Source organism: Rhinoderma darwinii, chromosome 11 (genome assembly GCF_050947455.1).
Source record: "Rhinoderma darwinii isolate aRhiDar2 chromosome 11, aRhiDar2.hap1, whole genome shotgun sequence".
NCBI classification, from domain to species: domain Eukaryota; kingdom Metazoa; phylum Chordata; class Amphibia; order Anura; family Rhinodermatidae; genus Rhinoderma; species Rhinoderma darwinii.
This window is the reverse complement of record NC_134697.1, coordinates 12,041,327-12,062,850: the sequence shown is the minus strand read 5'-3', so window position 1 is coordinate 12,062,850 and position 21,524 is coordinate 12,041,327. Positions and strand designations below refer to the sequence as shown.

The 21,524-nt window shown below is 42.8% G+C and overlaps 1 protein-coding gene across 1 annotated transcript in view; it reads right to left on the bottom strand.

Annotated features, from left to right (window-relative positions):
* Window positions 1-21,524, bottom strand: part of MLF2 (myeloid leukemia factor 2) — a 32,662-nt gene continuing 11,138 nt past the window's right edge. Inside the window, exons 2-9 of the mRNA XM_075842953.1 lie at window positions 17,278-17,376; window positions 17,052-17,184; window positions 16,892-16,927; window positions 14,516-14,569; window positions 14,231-14,362; window positions 13,424-13,583; window positions 11,973-12,136; window positions 1-889 (exon numbers count right to left, since the gene is read on the bottom strand). Coding sequence (XP_075699068.1) covers window positions 11,976-12,136; window positions 13,424-13,583; window positions 14,231-14,362; window positions 14,516-14,569; window positions 16,892-16,927; window positions 17,052-17,184; window positions 17,278-17,330 — 729 coding nt within the window. The 5' untranslated portion in view covers window positions 17,331-17,376 and the 3' untranslated portion in view covers window positions 1-889; window positions 11,973-11,975. The remainder of the gene's footprint in view (window positions 890-11,972; window positions 12,137-13,423; window positions 13,584-14,230; window positions 14,363-14,515; window positions 14,570-16,891; window positions 16,928-17,051; window positions 17,185-17,277; window positions 17,377-21,524) is intronic.

The window sequence follows — 21,524 nt, the reverse complement described above, 5'->3', positions numbered from 1 at the left end:
AACAGAACACGTTCTCCTTTTATTAATACAGTTGTACAATTATTATTATTATTAAACATTGTGAAACCAAAAAAAAATAAAAATAAAAAAAAAATATTATACTACAACCCCTACCGGGTAGAGCGAATTGGCTTTCATTGCACCCACCCGCGATCAGTAACTCTGCAGAGCATCTGCCCTGTTGTAGAGGAATGTTAATCCACTGACAAACCTACAAGAATAATAATAATAATACAAGATGGCGGCTGCCCCTTCATGTTGTAAAAGCCGGAGAGTGTCGTGTCCCCCCCTCCCCCACCCGGACGTAAAAATGTCGGCTTAAGAACCTGTATTTTCATGTCCTGTTCTCCCCTCACCATCACAGAACTCTCAAAGTGTCTACACCAGTGACGTGCAAGCTATGGCTTTCTGGCCGCGGTGAAACCACAAGTCCCAGCATGCCCTGACAGCCGCAGGCTGGGAGTTTTAGTTTAAACGCCACTCAACAGCCATAACCTGTAGGTTACCGGTCTATACAGATGAAAAACCTACATCTAGAGAACTTAAATATTAACTCCCCCCCCCCCCCGCCCCTTGCAATTCACAGGCCCCGTCTCCCTCTATTCAACCCCCATGTAACGAGACTCCATCTACCCCTGCGTATGACCCCAACAGAAGTTTTCGCCCTCTCCCTAATGTAGCTCCGATTTGTATGAAACATATTATGGAATTTCCAAAGAAAAAAAAAAAAAAAAGTGCAGATGTGAGGAAACAAATTTAAATAAAATAATAGGGAGCAAGGGGGGGGAGGGGATATGGACAGAGGTATCAGGAGATGATGCAGCGGTGAGCGAAGGGAGTGGTCCCTTTGGGAATATTCAGGATCTGGTTTCATCCGTGCAGACGTTCCCTGTAACGAGAGAGGAGAGCGCGGATCAGCGGTGACGGGAGACTCATCGTATACATATGTGGAGCGGCAGACAGTCTGCCGTATATGGGGGGCGGGGCTAGTAATACGAGGTTAGAAATAAATTCATATCTTGTAACAAATAAAACATTTACCGTATTTTTCAGACTAGAAGATACAACAGGAAAAAAAAATTCATACTAATTAAAATTTCCCTGATGGTCTAGGGTAGGAGGCGGCTTAACACCAGAAGGGGGTGAACAGTGGCGTAGCTATAGGGGTAGCAGCGGTCGCAGTTGCGACCGGGCCTTTAAGCCTGGGGGGCCCACGGGCCCCCATTGCCATACAGCATGCTTCCTAAATTAATCTGTGCTGTGAAGCTGGCACTTTCTGGTTACGGTCACATGGTACACTTAGTGTACCATGTGACCGTGTTGTCACGTGACACGTCTTCCAGACAGTGCAGTGGAAGAGTCGGTGCGGAGGACTCCAGGTAAGCTGCAGTCTGTAATGTAATGTGTTGTAATGTATCGTGTTGTGATGCCGTGTAGTGTATTGTGTTGTAATGTAATGTAATGTATCGTGTTGTGATGCCGTGTAGTGTATTGTGTTGTAATGTAATGTATTGTATCGTGTTGTGATGCCGTGTAATGTATTGTGTTGTGCTGTAATGTAATGTATTGTGTTGTAATGTATTGTGTTGTAATGTAATGTATCGTGTTGTGAGGCCGTGTAGTGTATTGTGTTGTAATGTAGTGTATTGTATTGTGTTGTAATGTAGTGTATTGTGTTGTGCTGTAATGTAATGTGTTGTGATGCCGTGTAATGTATTGTGTTGTTTGCGATGGAGAGGGGGGGCCGTTAAATTACAGCCCCCCCCTCCTCTCTGCACCGCAAACCGCACAATACAGTATAGTAATATATGACTGTGAGAGCGGGGCTGCGGCTGTGTGATACAGCCATTGCCGCGCCACTGAGTCCTGACGTGCGCGCCGTCAGGATGATGCGATGCGGCCGGCGCTGCACTAATGATCTGCGGAACTGAAGACAGAACATGCCGGACGCACTACAAGACACCCCCATGTTCTGTCCTCCGTTCCTGAACGGCCGGCCGCATCTCCTCATGCTGACCGCGCGTGCACTTCCTGTCAGGAGCGGGGCAAGGACTGTATTACACAGCCGCAGCCCCGCTCTATAACGGCGGAGATCAGGGAAACCTCTCATCTCCGCCGCCATTCCCCTGAATGCTGCGATCACAGCGGACTGCAGCATTCAGGGGAAAATGAGAAGAGGGATGCTCCTGGATCGCGTCACAGGAATCCCTGTGACGCGATTGAGGGACATACCATATATGGGCAGACAGCCCAGGGTCTATTGAAGGACCCCAGGGCTGTCCTACCATATTTCCTGTTGTTAGGGCATACTTAGGTATGTCCTAACTGCCTGTGTACTAATCAGTACACAGGCTAATGTACTGTAATATAGATATATGCCTGTGTACTATCAGTGTATAGATATATGCCTGTGTGCTATCAGTATATAGATATATGCCTGTGTGCTATCAGTATATAGATATATGCCTGTGTGCTATCAGTATATAGATATATGCCTGTGTGCTATCAGTATATAGATATATGCCTGTGTGCCATCAGTGTATAGATATATGCCTGTGTGCCATCAGTGTATAGATATATGCCTGTGTGCTATCAGTATATAGATATATGCCTGTGTACTATCAGTATATAGATATATGCCTGTGTACTATCAGTATATAGATATATGCCTGTGTGCTATCAGTATATAGATATATGCCTGTGTACTATCAGTATATAGATATATGCCTGTGTATTATCAGTATATAGATGTATGCCTGTGTACTATCAGTATATAGATATATGCCTGTGTACTATCAGTATATAGATATATGCCTGTGTACTATCAGTATATAGATGTATGCCTGTGTACTATCAGTATATAGATGTATGCCTGTGTACTATCAGTATATAGATATATGCCTGTGTGCTATCAGTGTATAGATATATGCCTGTGTGCTATCAGTGTATAGATATATGCCTGTGTGCTATCAGTGTATAGATATATGCCTGTGTGCTATCAGTGTATAGATATATGCCTGTGTGCTATCAGTATATAGATATATGCCTGTGTGCTATCAGTATATAGATATATGCCTGTGTACTATCAGTGTATAGATATATGCCTGTGTGCTATCAGTGTATAGATATATGCCTGTGTACTATCAGTATATAGATATATGCCTGTGTACTATCAGTATATAGATATATGCCTGTGTGCTATCAGTATATAGATATATGCCTGTGTACTATCAGTATATAGATATATGCCTGTGTACTATCAGTATATAGATATATGCCTGTGTGCTATCAGTATATAGATATATGCCTGTGTGCTATCAGTGTATAGATATATGCCTGTGTACTATCAGTATATAGATATATGCCTGTGTACTATCAGTGTATAGATATATGCCTGTGTACTATCAGTATATAGATATATGCCTGTGTACTATCAGTATATAGATATATGCCTGTGTGCTATCAGTATATAGATATATGCCTGTGTACTATCAGTATATAGATATATGCCTGTGTACTATCAGTATATAGATATATGCCTGTGTGCTATCAGTATATAGATATATGCCTGTGTGCTATCAGTATATAGATATATGCCTGTGTACTATCAGTGTATAGATATATGCCTGTGTACTATCAGTATATAGATATGTGCCTGTGTGCTATCAGTATATAGATATATGCCTGTGTACTATCAGTATATAGATATATGCCTGTGTGCTATCAGTGTATAGATATATGCCTGTGTACTATCAGTGTATAGATATATGCCTGTGTACTATCAGTATATAGATATATGCCTGTGTACTATCAGTATATAGATATGTCTGTGTGCTATCAGTATATAGATATATGCCTGTGTACTATCAGTATATAGATATATGCCTGTGTACTATCAGTATATAGATATATGCCTGTGTGCTATCAGTATATAGATATATGCCTGTGTGCTATCAGTATATAGATATATGCCTGTGTACTATCAGTATATAGATATATGCCTGTGTACTATCAGTATATAGATATATGCCTGTGTACTATCAGTATATAGATATATGCCTGTGTACTATCAGTATATAGATATATGCCTGTGTGCTATCAGTGTATAGATATATGCCTGTGTACTATCAGTATATAGATATATGCCTGTGTACTATCAGTATATAGATATATGCCTGTGTGCTATCAGTATATAGATATATGCCTGTGTACTATCAGTATATAGATATATGCCTGTGTACTATCAGTATATAGATATATGCCTGTGTACTATCAGTATATAGATATATGCCTGTGTGCTATCAGTATATAGATATATGCCTGTGTGCTATCAGTATATAGATATATGCCTGTGTGCTATCAGTATATAGATATATGCCTGTGTGCTATCAGTATATAGATATATGCCTGTGTGCTATCAGTATATAGATATATGCCTGTGTGCTATCAGTGTATAGATATATGCCTGTGTATTATCAGTATATAGATATATGCCTGTGTGCTATCAGTATATAGATATATGCCTGTGTATTATCAGTATATAGATATATGCCTGTGTGCTATCAGTATATAGATATATGCCTGTGTGCTATCAGTATATAGATATATGCCTGTGTGCTATCAGTATATAGATATATGCCTGTGTACTATCAGTATATAGATATATGCCTGTGTGCTATCAGTATATAGATATATGCCTGTGTGCTATCAGTATATAGATGTATGCCTGTGTGCTATCAGTATATAGATATATGCCTGTGTACTATCAGTATATAGATATATGCCTGTGTGCTATCAGTATATAGATATATGCCTGTGTATTATCAGTATATAGATATATGCCTGTGTGCTATCAGTATATAGATATATGCCTGTGTATTATCAGTATATAGATATATGCCTGTGTGCTATCAGTATATAGATATATGCCTGTGTGCTATCAGTATATAGATATATGCCTGTGTGCTATCAGTATATAGATATATGCCTGTGTGCTATCAGTATATAGATATATGCCTGTGTGCTATCAGTATATAGATGTATGCCTGTGTGCTATCAGTGTATAGATATATGCCTGTGTGCTATCAGTATATAGATATATGCCTGTGTACTATCAGTATATAGATATATGCCTGTGTACTATCAGTATATAGATATATGCCCGTGTACTATCAGTATATAGATATATGCCCGTGTACTATCAGTATATAGATATATGCCTGTGTGCTATCAGTATATAGATATATGCCTGTGTGCTATCAGTATATAGATATATGCCTGTGTACTATCAGTATATAGATATATGCCTGTGTACTATCAGTATATAGATATATGCCTGTGTACTATCAGTATATAGATATATGCCTGTGTGCTATCAGTATATAGATATATGCCTGTGTACTATCAGTATATAGATATATGCCTGTGTATTGTCAGTATATAGATATATGCCTGTGTATTATCAGTATATAGATATATGCCTGTGTATTATCAGTATATAGATATATGCCTGTGTATTATCAGTATATAGATATATGCCTGTGTGCTATCAGTATATAGATATATGCCTGTGTGCTATCAGTATATAGATATATGCCTGTGTGCTATCAGTATATAGATATATGCCTGTGTACTATCAGTGTATAGATATATGCCTGTGTGCTATCAGTATATAGATATATGCCTGTGTGCTATCAGTGTATAGATATATGCCTGTGTATTATCAGTATATAGATATATGCCTGTGTACTATCAGTATATAGATATATGCCTGTGTACTATCAGTATATAGATATATGCCTGTGTATTATCAGTATATAGATATATGCCTGTGTATTATCAGTATATAGATATATGCCTGTGTGCTATCAGTATATAGATATATGCCTGTGTATTATCAGTATATAGATATATGCCTGTGTGCTATCAGTATATAGATATATGCCTGTGTGCTATCAGTATATAGATATATGCCTGTGTACTATCAGTATATAGATATATGCCTGTGTATTATCAGTATATAGATATATGCCTGTGTGCTATCAGTATATAGATATATGCCTGTGTGCTATCAGTATATAGATATATGCCTGTGTACTATCAGTATATAGATGTATGCCTGTGTGCTATCAGTATATAGATATATGCCTGTGTACTATCAGTATATAGATATATGCCTGTGTACTATCAGTGTATAGATATATGCCTGTGTACTATCAGTGTATAGATATATGCCTGTGTACTATCAGTGTATAGATATATGCCTGTGTACTATCAGTATATAGATATATGCCTGTGTACTATCAGTATATAGATATATGCCTGTGTACTATCAGTATATAGATATATGCCTGTGTACTATCAGTATATAGATATATGCCTGTGTATTATCAGTATATAGATATATGCCTGTGTATTATCAGTATATAGATATATGCCTGTGTACTATCAGTATATAGATATATGCCTGTGTGCTATCAGTATATAGATATATGCCTGTGTACTATCAGTATATAGATATATGCCTGTGTGCTATCAGTATATAGATATATGCCTGTGTATTATCAGTATATAGATATATGCCTGTGTATTATCAGTATATAGATATATGCCTGTGTACTATCAGTATATAGATATATGCCTGTGTGCTATCAGTATATAGATATATGCCTGTGTGCTATCAGTATATAGATATATGCCTGTGTGCTATCAGTGTATAGATATATGCCTGTGTACTATCAGTATATAGATATATGCCTGTGTACTATCAGTATATAGATATATGCCTGTGTACTATCAGTGTATAGATATATGCCTGTGTACTATCAGTATATAGATATATGCCTGTGTGCTATCAGTATATAGATATATGCCTGTGTGCTATCAGTATATAGATGTATGCCTGTGTGCTATCAGTATATAGATATATGCCTGTGTACTATCAGTATATAGATATATGCCTGTGTGCTATCAGTATATAGATATATGCCTGTGTGCTATCAGTATATAGATATATGCCTGTGTGCTATCAGTATATAGATATATGCCTGTGTGCTATCAGTATATAGATATATGCCTGTGTACGATCAGTATATAGATATATGCCTGTGTGCTATCAGTATATAGATATATGCCTGTGTGCTATCTGTATATAGATATATGCCTGTGTGCTATCAGTATATAGATATATGCCTGTGTACTATCAGTATATAGATATATGCCTGTGTGCTATCAGTATATAGATATATGCCTGTGTGCTATCAGTATATAGATATATGCCTGTGTACTATCAGTATATAGATATATGCCTGTGTATTATCAGTATATAGATATATGCCTGTGTGCTATCAGTATATAGATATATGCCTGTGTACTATCAGTATATAGATATATGCCTGTGTACTATCAGTATATAGATATATGCCTGTGTACTATCAGTATATAGATATATGCCTGTGTACTATCAGTATATAGATATATGCCTGTGTACTATCAGTATATAGATATGTCTGTGTGCTATCAGTATATAGATATATGCCTGTGTACTATCAGTATATAGATATATGCCTGTGTACTATCAGTATATAGATATATGCCTGTGTACTATCAGTGTATAGATATATGCCTGTGTGCTATCAGTATATAGATATGTGCCTGTGTACTATCAGTGTATAGATATGTGCCTGTGTACTATCAGTATATAGATATATGCCTGTGTACTATCAGTATATAGATATATGCCTGTGTACTATCAGTATATAGATATATGCCTGTGTACTATCAGTATATAGATATATGCCTGTGTACTATCAGTATATAGATATATGCCTGTGTATTATCAGTATATAGATATATGCCTGTGTGCTATCAGTATATAGATATATGCCTGTGTACTATCAGTGTATAGATATATGCCTGTGTGCTATCAGTATATAGATATATGCCTGTGTGCTATCAGTGTATAGATATATGCCTGTGTACTATCAGTATATAGATATATGCCTGTGTGCTATCAGTGTATAGATATATGCCTGTGTACTATCAGTATATAGATATATGCCTGTGTACTATCAGTATATAGATATATTCCTGTGTGCTATCAGTATATAGATATATGCCTGTGTACTATCAGTGTATAGATATATGCCTGTGTGCTATCAGTATATAGATATATGCCTGTGTGCTATCAGTATATAGATATATGCCTGTGTACTATCAGTATATAGATATGCCGGTACATTAAAGTTTAAAAAATAAAGCAAAAACAAAGTAATGTTAAATTAAAAAAAATCCACATTCACCTTTTTTACAATAAACATTAGAATAAGTCTCTACATAATACACACATTCGTGATTGGCGCGGCCGTAATTACCGGCACAACTATTTTTTTGCATCATTTATGACGTGTGCGCTGTAAAAAAATAACATAAACACGGCTTTCTATCACTTATTGTGGGGCGCGAGGTGCGATGATGATTTTAACCTCCTCCATGTGCCTCACATTAATAGTAATTAACCCCATCATGTACCTCACACATTAACCCATTATGACTGAGAAACATGATGGGGTTAATTACTATTAATGTGAGGCACATGGAGGAGGTTAAAATCATCATCACACCTCGCGCCTCACATCAGAAATGGAAGAACTTTTTATTTTTTATTTTTATTACTGTTCACAAAGTAAACGAAGTCTCGGTATCGAAGTCCAAATTTTGGTATCGTGACATCCCTACACTGTGGGTCGCGCCCCCTGGGGGTTCGTGTGAAGACCTCCGGGGGGTCGCGAGTCATTCACCGAGGTCCCGGTTCCAATCAATCCTGGAGCAAGGAACTGACATTGCCTTGATCCAGCATTTACCGTTGCCTGAGCGGCTCGACGCAGACAGGAGTGATGTAGCGACATCATCGCGTCTGCCTGCGCTGAGTCACTCATAGCACACACCGGAGGCGGCGAAGGATCCTCCACCCGACGTGGGAACGGGGATAGGTAAGTAATTATGCTATTTTTATACTGCATGGGGGCTGATATGGGGGGGCATTATACTGTGTGGGGGCATTATACTATGGGGCGTCTGGGCATAGGCGCGCGCAGGGGTCTAATGAGGATGGTGGTGTTGGGGGAGTGGTAGGGGGGCCCAAGCTGAATTCTTGCACCCAGGCTCATGATCCTTTAGCTACGCCCCTGGGGGTCAATACCGGGTGGTTAAAGGGACACTCCGGCCAAAACTAAACTTTCCCATGTGCTCCATTCTGGTGTTCCATGTGTCAGTCTCTCCCTTGTTCTTTATCTCTATATATCAGACTGGGACGGTTGCTTAGCAGCCGTGTGACTCCGGCTCGGTGACGACTTTCTCTACTTGAGTCTATGGAGATCTGTGTCACCCATCACAGGCTTCGGCAGTTCCTGTACCCCACTACTATTACACGGGGGGGGGGGCAGAGACTTCTATCATCAGCTACCACTGATACTTACACAGGTTCAGGTCACACAGGTCTAGAAGAATATAGTGCAGCCTCCCTGTCTGATTATCATTCGCTAGAAACCATAAATACACCGTGTCCCCCCAGCATGCAGAACTGGTATGTTCTTTAGCTGGTCATGTGATGCTGTTCTGAAGCATCATGGGATTGATAGCAAAGCAGAGAGGAAGAGGAAGAGAAAGCTGGGGAAATCCAAGAATCGAGATGGAGGCTTTATCTAGGCGCAGACAAGGCAACAGGTTAAAAAGAAAGTAGAGTATACATAAAAGAAGCGTGGAGTGAAGTATACAGCCAGGTGAGGGTGCAGACATGGAAAGTTGCGTTTCCGCTGCAGGTCTTCTTTAAGAGTAGAACACGGGTTAATATTTTATTCCCTCGTGGTCTAGGGTAGAAGAAGGTAAGTACCTGGTGGTCTAGAGTAGACATGGGTTATTATTTTAGCTCTAGTGGTCTATGGGTAAGAACCCTCATAATTAATCTGTAGCGGTCAAGGGTATATTAGGGTGCTCGTATTTTGTTCCCTGGTGGACTAGGGGTAAAAGTGATGGGTTAATCTCTGGAGTTTAAGGCTACATTCACAAGAGCGCGTGAGAAAACGCACGTGAATCTGGTCCGTTATGCATCAGAGTGCTTTGCGAGCGGAATGCGTTATTCACACACTCGCAAAGCACATCTTTTTTTTTTTCCTTCAGGAATTTTGAGGCATATTTTGGCTTGCCTGCATGCTCTTTGCCACGTTTTTCAGCCAATGAGCGCCGCGGGCAAAAAATGCAGCGAAAAACGCTTTCTCTGCATCCCATTGATGTCAATAGGAGGTCAGAGACGGAAACGCCCGAAGGGCATGTCGCTTCTTTTTCCCGCTCATGGGAAAAAAACGCCTCCGCTTCCCATTGAAGAAAAGCTTAAAACCTTGTGGTCTAGAGTAGAGTAGAGGAGGGGCTATTACCTGGTGATTTGGAGTAGAACAAGGGTTAATATTCTATTCCCTGGTGGTCTAAAGTAAAAAGAGGGGGTAAATACCTGGCGGTCTAGAGTAGAAGAAGGGGATGGGGACTGAAAAGAATCCACCATCCAAGCAGTAGTAAGTGAGGTTATGCAGCAATTCTGAATGCAGCTCTCTGTGTGACTGGAGTGTAAAATGATCTGTATAAGTGAAGTACGGCAGAGTGTTTGCACGGCTGCTCAGCGTTATATGTGTATTAAAAAAAAATACTGCAATGATGTGATGAGGAGGATCTAGACACTCCTGAGAGGTCGGGTAGAGGGCTCATAGTGACCACCAAGAAGTCTCCGGGGCACTGCCAGGACATAGAGCAAGTACATATATAACAAGGAGGCGCAGAGAATGGCACGCATTAAAAATGGACACCATAAAGGACCTAAATATCCGTGGAAGTGGCGGCGGTCACAAGATCCGAGTCATTTCTAGGACTGTAAGGCCATGAAAATGATTCAGTCTGAGACAGCAAAGACTCTTCCACCAACATCTCAATCATCATTGATGAAATAGGAAGCGCGGAGGTTCGCTGCATTAGGTCATGTAAATTACAGATCTTAATTAGATAATAATTTAGCAATTTTCATCAGAAATAAAATGCAGACCTGTGACTTTATTGCTCAGCGGGAAGGTTTCTTGATTACGCCAAATCTACGCTGAAGCTTCAAGTGGAAAAAACAAAACAAAACCCCTTAAAAACACACAGCTCCACCTGCTGTCAGTACTAGGTACTGCAAAGGGCATAGTTCAAAATGAAAAATCTTACACATTGACAGTATCAATGTGTGGTTGGTTGGGGTTCAAGAAAAAGAAAAAGAAAAACGTACTACCTGAAAATCGGCCACTATAGCTTTTCACTGATCTGGTGTCACTCCTGGCTTGGCAATAGTCTGGTAATGTGACATGCCAATTCAGGTGAATGGCTCTTTATTGAAGCACTGAATCATTGGCGGCAAATTCCGAGAGAAATGACAAAGGTGCCGCTGCACTTTAACTAGTGCCTCATCCCCTTTAACACTACCGATTTTTTGGGGGGTATCAATGGCCTAACCCCACTGATCACACATTGATGACATCACCACTGTTTAGAAATCTTTGTTTTTATTTTTTACAGGAGACCAATCAGCAGGTTCCTTGCTAGATTGTATTTGCTCTGTATACAGGCGTACATCTTCCCGCTGCAGTGTAAAGGTACACGATCTCCATGTAAAAAGCAAATAAAATAACGAACCTGCATGTATAGAGCATGCACTACCGTAGTGCATTGTGGGAAATCTCCTAGAATGTAGTATATTAGGGTAAATTATAGGGACTTCTGCTACGCTGGCAGGGGATTCTCTAGCAGTAATTTCCAGTGGCCGCTCCTGCACTATAATGTAATAGGTTTCGGCGCCTCTGCGCAGTATAATCTCTTGTACGGCCGGGTGTGTGCACAGGATGACTGGAAGAAACAACATTATCGGAATGGAAGAGACAGTCATTTGTGCTGACCTATCACCAGTCGTATCTGCGAGACGGTCTAATTGTGCTGTCTTCAGGTCCCTGGATGGCGAGCTGCTCCTCCGGGCCGCCTCTCCTCCTGTACGCCAGCCCCCTCTGGTTTCTGTAACGAGAGGTCCCTCTCTGCCATTCGTCATCGAACCCAACAGCATCGTCTGTAGTGAAGGACGTAAATCGGGATTAGGATTAAACAACAAATAGTTGTGGACCGCGGCATAGGAGACAAAGAGGTAGAGACACCTCACAAAATATCGCGTTCACCAGAACTTCCCTTTAACTGCTAAGGACGCATGTGAAATGTGATCACTTTAAATTGCCGTCACTATGAGGGATACAGCTTGGCATCACGGAGACCTCCATCGATCGCTAAAACAAAGCGGCAGAAGCAGTCGGGTGAGCGATGAGCCGCTTTGTTTCTGATCGGCTTTTCTCGGAAAGCCGAGCAGTTGGTTTATGAACCCAGACTTTCTATTGAGCCCGTACACCAGCGGTTTGGCTTTCCGAGAAAAGCCGATAAGAACCTAAAGCGGCTCATCGCTCACCCGAGCGCTTCATTTGAGGTCTTAGTGCTCGGACCCTCACCGATCAAAACTTCTGACAGGTCACTATGACATGTCAGAAGTTTTTTTTTTTAAAGTTTAGTTACAGCCCAGAATTGTAGCTTTCAAAAGGATACTGGGATCAAAACCCTAGGGGCGATATTCGGGGAGCAGCACTCATTTGAATAGAGAGCAGGAGGAAAGTTTTACCGCCTGGTTCTGTGTCTGTGTAGAGGAGGGAGGGGGAAGCCAAGTGAGAGCAGGAAGAAAGGTCCCAGCCTGTTACCCCAGTGGGGGGTGCAGGAACCTTCCTTCATGTTATTCCCCCTATTACCAATAAGAAAGGACGTGTGTTCACATTTAAGAGGGGTCGAGGGTCTTTTTTTTTTACAACAGGGGTGAGAAGATGAGCAGTTACATATTTAATCACCCCCTGAACCTAAATCAGACCATTTGTCGACTCCGTAACTCGTGGATTGCTGGGTGACAACTCCTATAGTCCATGCAAGCAGGGGTCAGCAACCTTTGGCACTCCAGCTGTTGCGAAACTACAATTCCCAGCATGCCCCGACAGGCTATGGCTGGAATAATAAAGCCTTTGGCTGTCATAGCATGCTGGGAGTTGTAGTTTCCCAACAGCGGGAGTGCCAAAGGTTGCTGACCCCTGTGTAATGGGCGACAACCCCTATATAATGGCTGGCGCAACCTTGTAAAACAGATGGTGAAATAAATGGATAAATCAGGAGTCTGTAACCTGCAGCTCTCCAGCCGTGGTAGAACTAAAACTCCCAGCAAGTATCTAACCCCCCCCCACCCCGTTCAGGAATCAAAATCTGCAAGGTATGAACAAAACCATAAAAGAAAGACCAATAGGAAGAATATAGAAGAGGCTTCTCCGCTCACTCTCATCCAGGTTAATAAACTCTTGTCTTTCCTCTCTGTCCCCGGTGCGGCGGTTGTGCGAACGCTGCATGATGTGCGCTCGTTCTCCGATGTGATGTCCAATGCTCATCTGTTGCATTCCGCTGTCTGAATCCAGCATGGTGCGCCGCGTCTCACAGATCTTGAAAAATTAAATAAAAAAAAAATAAAAAAAGCAAACAAAAAAAAATAAAAATTCAAATGTTGAAATCCAACCTGCTTTATTCTTGTGTCCCCCATTGTGTTTTTGTCGTCTACTTTACAAATGTAATCCGGTAGAGCCGTATATACTATGTGAATTGTAATGCTGGTGCTATATAAAGATTATTATTAGATCAAGCAGCTGCGCGTCTGATTGGATGAGAAGTGAGGTGTCTGTCCCATTAACCTCTTCATTCCCATAGCCGTAACTATTTTTTTTTAGAATTGCCGCAGCTGTATGGGGTACATATATGATGAGCACAGGCATCTGGGGGGCCGTACCAGGCATTCCAGCCCCGTGGCTTGTGTTAGGATCTGGGCTATACATGTATAAAAAAATAAAAATAAATCAGCCCCAGAGGTGGTAATTCAGGGGCTGGCTGGGGGGGACGGACGACAAACGGAGCCCCCCAGCTTTGTTGTTGTGAACAGTATCACTTGCATAATCTAAGGGGTTATTCAGGTCCATTTGCGGCCATTATAAGCAGGAACGCATCTGTCAATCACCTGGAAACCCGTTTATTTTTTTATGGAGGCTGCAATATTGGCGGTTACACTGAAAAGAGAAAACCGTATTTTAGAACTCACCCCGCCAGGTGCGTGGCGCATCTGGGACGTCTCCTGATACACTTTAGGGGCTCCGCTTCCCGCCATATTGGAGTATGAGATGACCGTGGAAGACGAGTAGGTCTGACAGTTTGAGGCGTTTGTTATTTGCTCCTGAGGAAGAAAAGAAAACCAAGATGAGGAACAAAATCGGGTGGAAAGGAGCAGCACGACGATCCCAGGAGGAGACCCACGCAGGCGACGAGTAGGAAAGATGCCGGGGACACAAGGTGGGGGTGAGCGGCAATGACATACATATATACTCACCATGCCTCCCATGAGGTCATTCATCATAGAAAACATGTCCATAAAGCCACCGCCCTGAACAGAAAAACGCACGACTTAATACAGGAACATCCGTCACAATGTATCAGTGTCTCTATCTAGTCTTGTGTATGAACGGGACCCCTCATGATCAACCTATTATGGAGGGACTCCTGTGCTCCGGAGTAAAGCTGCCCATACACAACACTCGTTCAGCAGACAGCCTATTCCTCCTGACTTCCCCACACATGTCTACAGGGGAACGAGCGGCTGTCATGTATCCTCTGGACGCAGCTTATCCCCGCACAAAGGATCAGGCATGTTGAAATCAAATATTCCCGATCTTTCTTTTCCCCAACATCTGCCGTCGGGGAAGGGTCGCTATGCCCCCATACACATTAGACAATTAGCCAATCCCGTCAAAATCAGCGGGTTCGGCTGACTCCCCTTATATGTGTATGGGCACCCTTAAGCCTCCCACACGTGTTTGGTCCGTGATATACGATCCGTATTTTGGCCCCATTTCCCGGACCGAACACACTGCAGGGAGCCGGGCTCGTAGCATCATACTTATGTACGATGCTAGGAGTCCCTGCCTCGCTGCAGGACAACTATCCCGTACTGTAATCATGTTTTCAGTACGGGACAGTAGTTCCACGGAGAGGCAGGGACTCCTAGCATCGTACATAAGTATGATGCTAGGAGCCCGGCTCCCTGCACTGTGTTCGGTCCGGGACTTGCGGCCAAAATACGGATCGTATATCACGGACCGAACAAATCTGGCCTTACTGTGGAGAGATCAAGTCCAGATCACGGAGCAAAAATCACATTAAAAAAAATAATATTTAAAGACCATTAAAAAAGGGGTTGCCACATTCTAATGAAATTTTCTAAAACGCCTGAAGTTTGTGTTCTGATCAGGCATCTGTAAACATCATCCCCCCCACGCTTCATTTCAGGGCCCCCTGCTCCCCCTTGAACAGCTTAGTAAACAGTGGACGGCACGATTACCCGGTCCATAGCTTTCAAGATGGCGGCGATTAGGTGATCCTCCCCCGGCTGTCTGTTCTTCTGCGCTGAATGCTTTCAGCGCATTTGCAGATGTATCGGCCCACGCGCTGGACTAAATTATCGCGCCTTCCACTGTTTATTAAGCCATTTACCAGTAAGCAAGATCGAATAAAGCGCAGCGATGGGATGATGGGGGTGTTTATAGGTGTCTATGTCAGAACACAGTAACTTAGGGAGTTTTAGAAATTTCAATACCAACCACTTTACTAATTTGGATCATTATTTGTAACTAATAATTAACTCACCGAGTACATTAAAAAGGTCACAGAGGGATGTCCTCCTCTCCGGACTCCCCCTTTATTAGTCAGAGTTGAGTGCACTAGCAAATAGAGTTCTCACTCTGGCGCCCCCTATGTATTGCATAGATGGCATATATTTGCACAGCCGCCATGTAATACTGCATTTAACCTGTAGTGGCCGCTGTATGGCCAGACGCAGCTTTTCCTTGCAAAAACAGCTGATCTCCGTGGCGGCCTCAGTGTAAAACAGGGGTCATCTCATCAATTATGTCCCAACAAGGTGTAATATGGAGAGACAGCCCTGGGGGTCCTTTTTCCACAACCCCCAGGGCTGACTATCTGTATATAACCAGGGACGTCATCACACAACCTGGTCAGGCCATTGGAGGGATGCCACTCCCTTGATTATGCCAACGTTTAAATGGCCAAGATCAAAAGGTTTACATAGTCATAGCGGGAGTACAGGATTAGTCATAGCCGCCCTTCAGCTGGTGACCGCGTGGGCATTATGTTGATGCGCAGGAAAGAGTTAAAGTTTTCGGACTCTTTTTAAATAAAGTTGTAATCATCGAACAGTTCCGCAACTTTCTAATATACTTTGCGTTTCAAATTCCTCACCATTTTCAAGATCTCTGCTTGCGGTCAGTGAAAAGGAACATTCTTGTTTACATCTAGAGCCTGACACACGTACAGACCTAATACTTCTCACAGCTGAGTGTTTGCTACAACTGTATCCAGTCTTTAAAGGGCCTGTACGGATAAAATTTATTTATACATGGATGGACCAGCATAAGGGGCAAAAAACAAAACATAAGATCGCAAATCCCTATTCACTCCTGTGTGGGGGTCGGGAAGTGACAACCCTCCAAAAATTGGTGGCCGGGTTGGTTTGCATGGCATTTTAGTTAACATTTGCCAATGTAAGTTTACGTGGGCATTCAGTGATCGGGGGAAACCCATTGGCACCTCACACCTGGTGAATGCATTTCCCTTACATTTACTTTAAATACGCTAATCATTTCTTATTAAAAAGGTTAAGATTTAAATGAGGTCGTCCGACAACACTTACCATTCCCATCATGCCATAGGGACTCAGTGCTCCTGCCTGGCGCGTACGAGGGGCACAAAACGCCATTCATGAAAGGAGAGAGAGAGAGAGAGGGGACAGCGATGAGATTCCCATCATACGTAACACCAGAGGTCAGTCCGGGCCGGCCCAGAGTTGTCACCTGCATGTCACGATGTCCCCCAGACCGTGGAAGCGCCGGGACACTCCCGTCCGTCAGACTCAGGAAGGGCGACATTCCGAAATTCCCAGAAAACATGCGTCTCATGTGCTGGCGGTGCAAAGCGAATGGATCCCTGCGGATGAATAATAATAAAGGAAAGATAAGAGGAATAAGATCACCAATTATTATAATGAGTGGGGGGTGGAGATTCAGTATCGGCGCTTACATCAGGAACATGGCTGGATCTTGGGGGTCGGTGTCTCTCATGAAGCGAAACATGACGGCCGGAATTTATGCTCTACCTTCGGCTTAATCTCTGCGGAATCTACAAAAGAAAGAGAAGTGGACAGATCAGTGACAAACACCTCTCTACTATTCCTATAGACAGATCAGTGATATATACCCCCCCCCTCTACTATTCCTATAGACAGGTCAGTGATATATACCCCCCCTCTACTATTCCTATAGACAGGTCAGTGATATATACCCCCCCCTCTACTATTCCTATAGACAGATCAGTGATATATACCCCCCCCTCTACTATTCCTATAGACAGGTCAGTGATATATACCCCCCCTCTACTATTCCTATAGACAGGTCAGTGATATATACCCCCCTCTACTATTCCTATAGACAGGTCAGTGATATATACCCCCCTCTACTATTCCTATAGACAGGTAAGTGATATATACCCCCCCCCTCTACTATCCCTATAGACAGGTCAGTGATATATACCCCCCTCTACTATTCCTATAGACAGGTCAGTGATATATACCCCCCCCTCTACTATTCCTATAGACAGGTCAGTGATATATACCCCCCCTCTACTATTCCTATAGACCGGTCAGTGATATATACCCCCCCTCTACTATTCCTATAGACAGGTCAGTGATATATACCCCCCTCTACTATTCCTATAGACAGGTCAGTGATATATACCCCCCCCCCTCTACTATTCCTATAGACAGGTCAGTGATATATACCCCCCTCTACTATTCCTATAGACAGGTCAGTGATATATACCCCCCCCTCTACTATTCCTATAGACAGGTCAGTGATATATACCCCCCCCTCTACTATTCCTATAGACAGGTCAGTGATATATACCCCCCCCTCTACTATTCCTATAGACAGGTCAGTGATATATATACCCCCCCTCTACTATTCCTATAGACAGGTCAGTGATATATACCCCCCCTCTACTATTCCTATAGACAGATCAGTGACAAACACCTCTCTACTATTCCTATAGACAGGTCAGTGATATATACCCCCCCCCTACTATAGACAGGTCAGTGATATATACCCCCCCCTCTACTATTCCTATAGACAGGTCAGTGATATATATACCCCTCCTCTACTATTCCTATAGACAGGTCAGTGATATATACCCCCCCTACTATAGACAGGTCAGTGATATATACCCCCCCCCTCTACTATTCCTATAGACAGATCAGTGATATATATACCCCTCCTCTACTATTCCTATAGACAGGTCAGTGATATATACCCCCCCCCCTCTACTATTCCTATAGACAGGTCAGTGATATATACCCCCCCCCCTACTATTCCTATAGACAGGTCAGTGATATATACCCCCCCCTACTATTCCTATAGACAGGTCAGTGATATATACCCCCCCCCTACTATTCCTATAGACAGGTCAGTGATATATACCCCCCCCTCTACTATTCCTATAGACAGGTCAGTGATATATACCCCCCCCCTCTACTATTCCTATAGACAGGTCAGTGATATATCCCCCCCCCTCTACTATTCCTATAGACAGGTCAGTGATGTATACCCCCCCCTCTACTATTCCTATAGACAGGTCAGTGATGTATACCCCCCCCTCTACTATTCCTATAGACAGGTCAGTGATGTATACCCCCCCCTCTACTATTCCTATAGACAGGTCAGTGATGTATACCCCCCCCCCTCTACTATCCCTATAGACAGGTCAGTGATATATATACCCCCCCTCTACTATTCCTAGAGACAGGTCAGTGATATATACCCCCCCTCTACTATTCCTATAGACAGGTCAGTGATATATACCCCCCCTCTACTATTCCTATAGACAGGTCAGTGATATATACCCCCCCTCTACTATTCCTATAGACAGGTCAGTGATATATACCCCCCCTTTACTATTCCTATAGACAGGTCAGTGATATATACCCCCCTCTACTATTCCTATAGACAGGTCAGTGATATATACCCCCCCTCTACTATTCCTATAGACAGGTCAGTGATATATACCCCCCCCTCTACTATTCCTATAGACAGGTCAGTGATGTATACCCCCCTCTACTATCCCTATAGACAGGTCAGTGATATATACCCCCCCCCTCTACTATTCCTATAGACAGGTCAGTGATATATACCCCCCCCTCTACTATTCCTATAGACAGGTCAGTGATGTATACCCCCCTCTACTATCCCTATAGACAGGTCAGTGATATATACCCCCCCCTCTACTATCCCTATAGACAGGTCAGTGATATATACCCCCCCCCTACTATAGACAGGTCAGTGATATATACCCCCCCCTCTACTATTCCTATAGACAGGTCAGTGATATATACCCCCCTCTACTATTCCTATAGACAGGTCAGTGATATATACCCCTCCTCTACTATTCCTATAGACAGGTCAGTGATATATACCCCCCCCCCTCTACTATTCCTATAGACAGGTCAGTGATGTATACCCCCCCCCCTCTACTATTCCTATAGACAGGTCAGTGATGTATACCCCCCCTTTACTATTCCTATAGACAGGTCAGTGATATATACCCCCCCCCTCTACTATTCCTATAGACAGGTCAGTGATGTATACCCCCCTCTACTATCCCTATAGACAGGTCAGTGATATATACCCCCCCCTCTACTATTCCTATAGACAGGTCAGTGATATATACCCCCCCTCTACTATTCCTATAGACAGGTCAGTGATATATACCCCCCTCTACTATTCCTATAGACAGGTCAGTGATGTATACCCCCCCTTTACTATTCCTATAGACAGGTCAGTAATATATACCCCCCCCTCTACTATTCCTATAGACAGGTCAGTGATGTATACCCCCCTCTACTATCCCTATAGACAGGTCAGTGATATATACCCCCCCCTCTACTATTCCTATAGACAGGTCAGTGATACATACCCCCCTCTACTATTCCTATAGACAGGTCAGTGATATATACCCCCCCTCTACTATTCCTATAGACAGGTCAGTGATATATATACCCCCCCCTCTACTATCCCTATAGACAGGTCAGTGATATATACCCCCCCCCTCTACTATTCCTATAGACAGGTCAGTGATATATACCCCCCCCTCTACTATTCCTATAGACAGGTCAGTGATATATACCCCCCTCCTCTACTATTCCTATAGACAGGTCAGTGATATATACCCCCCCCCTCTACTATTCCAATAGACAGGTCAGTGATATATACCCCCCCCTCTACTATTCCTATAGACAGGTCAGTGATATATACCCCCCCCTCTACTATTCCTATAGACAGGTCAGTGATATATATACCCCTCCTCTACTATTCCTATAGACAGGTCAGTGATCTATACCCCCCCTCTACTATTCCTATAGACAGGTCAGTGATATATACCCCCCTCTACTATTCCTATAGACAGGTCAGTGATATATACCCCCTCCTCTACTATTCCTATAGACCGGTCAGTGATATATACCCCCTCCTCTACTATTCCTATAGACCGGTCAGTGATATATACCCCCCCCCCTCCTCTACTATTCCTATAGACAGGTCAGTGATATATACCCCCCCCCTCTACTATTCCTATAGACAGGTCAGTGATATATACCCCCCCCTCTACTATTCCTATAGACAGGTCAGTGATATATACCCCCCTCCTCTACTATTCCTATAGACAGGTCAGTGATATATACCCCCCCCTACTATAGACAGGTCAGTGATATATACCCCCCTCCTCTACTATTCCTATAGACAGGTCAGTGATATACCCCCGCTCTAGTCGCCCAGTTCATAGGGGACACAGACCGTGGGTATATGCTGTTGCCACTGAGAAAAAAAAAAAAAAAAGGCAGAAACAACCTTGGTCAAAAAATACGGGGTTCAGTACAGAGCAGCGCCTTATCCTGATGAAGAGTCAAGCATGGGAAGCAACAGGATAGAGCCGCCAGCTAGCAGACCCTGCAGACTGAAGTCACTGACCTCAAGAAAACCACCTTCCAAAAGAGTAGAAGGGAGATCTCGCGTAGAAGCTCAAATGGAGAAAGTTGTAGGACCTCCAGTACCAAGTTGGGACCACATGAAAAAGTCAGGGAGCGATAAAGGGAGGGGGGCGCGGGAGTAACCCAATGTAAAAAAGGTCCGAACATCAGACTTTGATTGCCCACAAGTGGCTGAGCAGGATGGAAAGTGCCTACACTTGTCCCTTGAAGGAGTTAAGGGCTAGACCCTGATCCC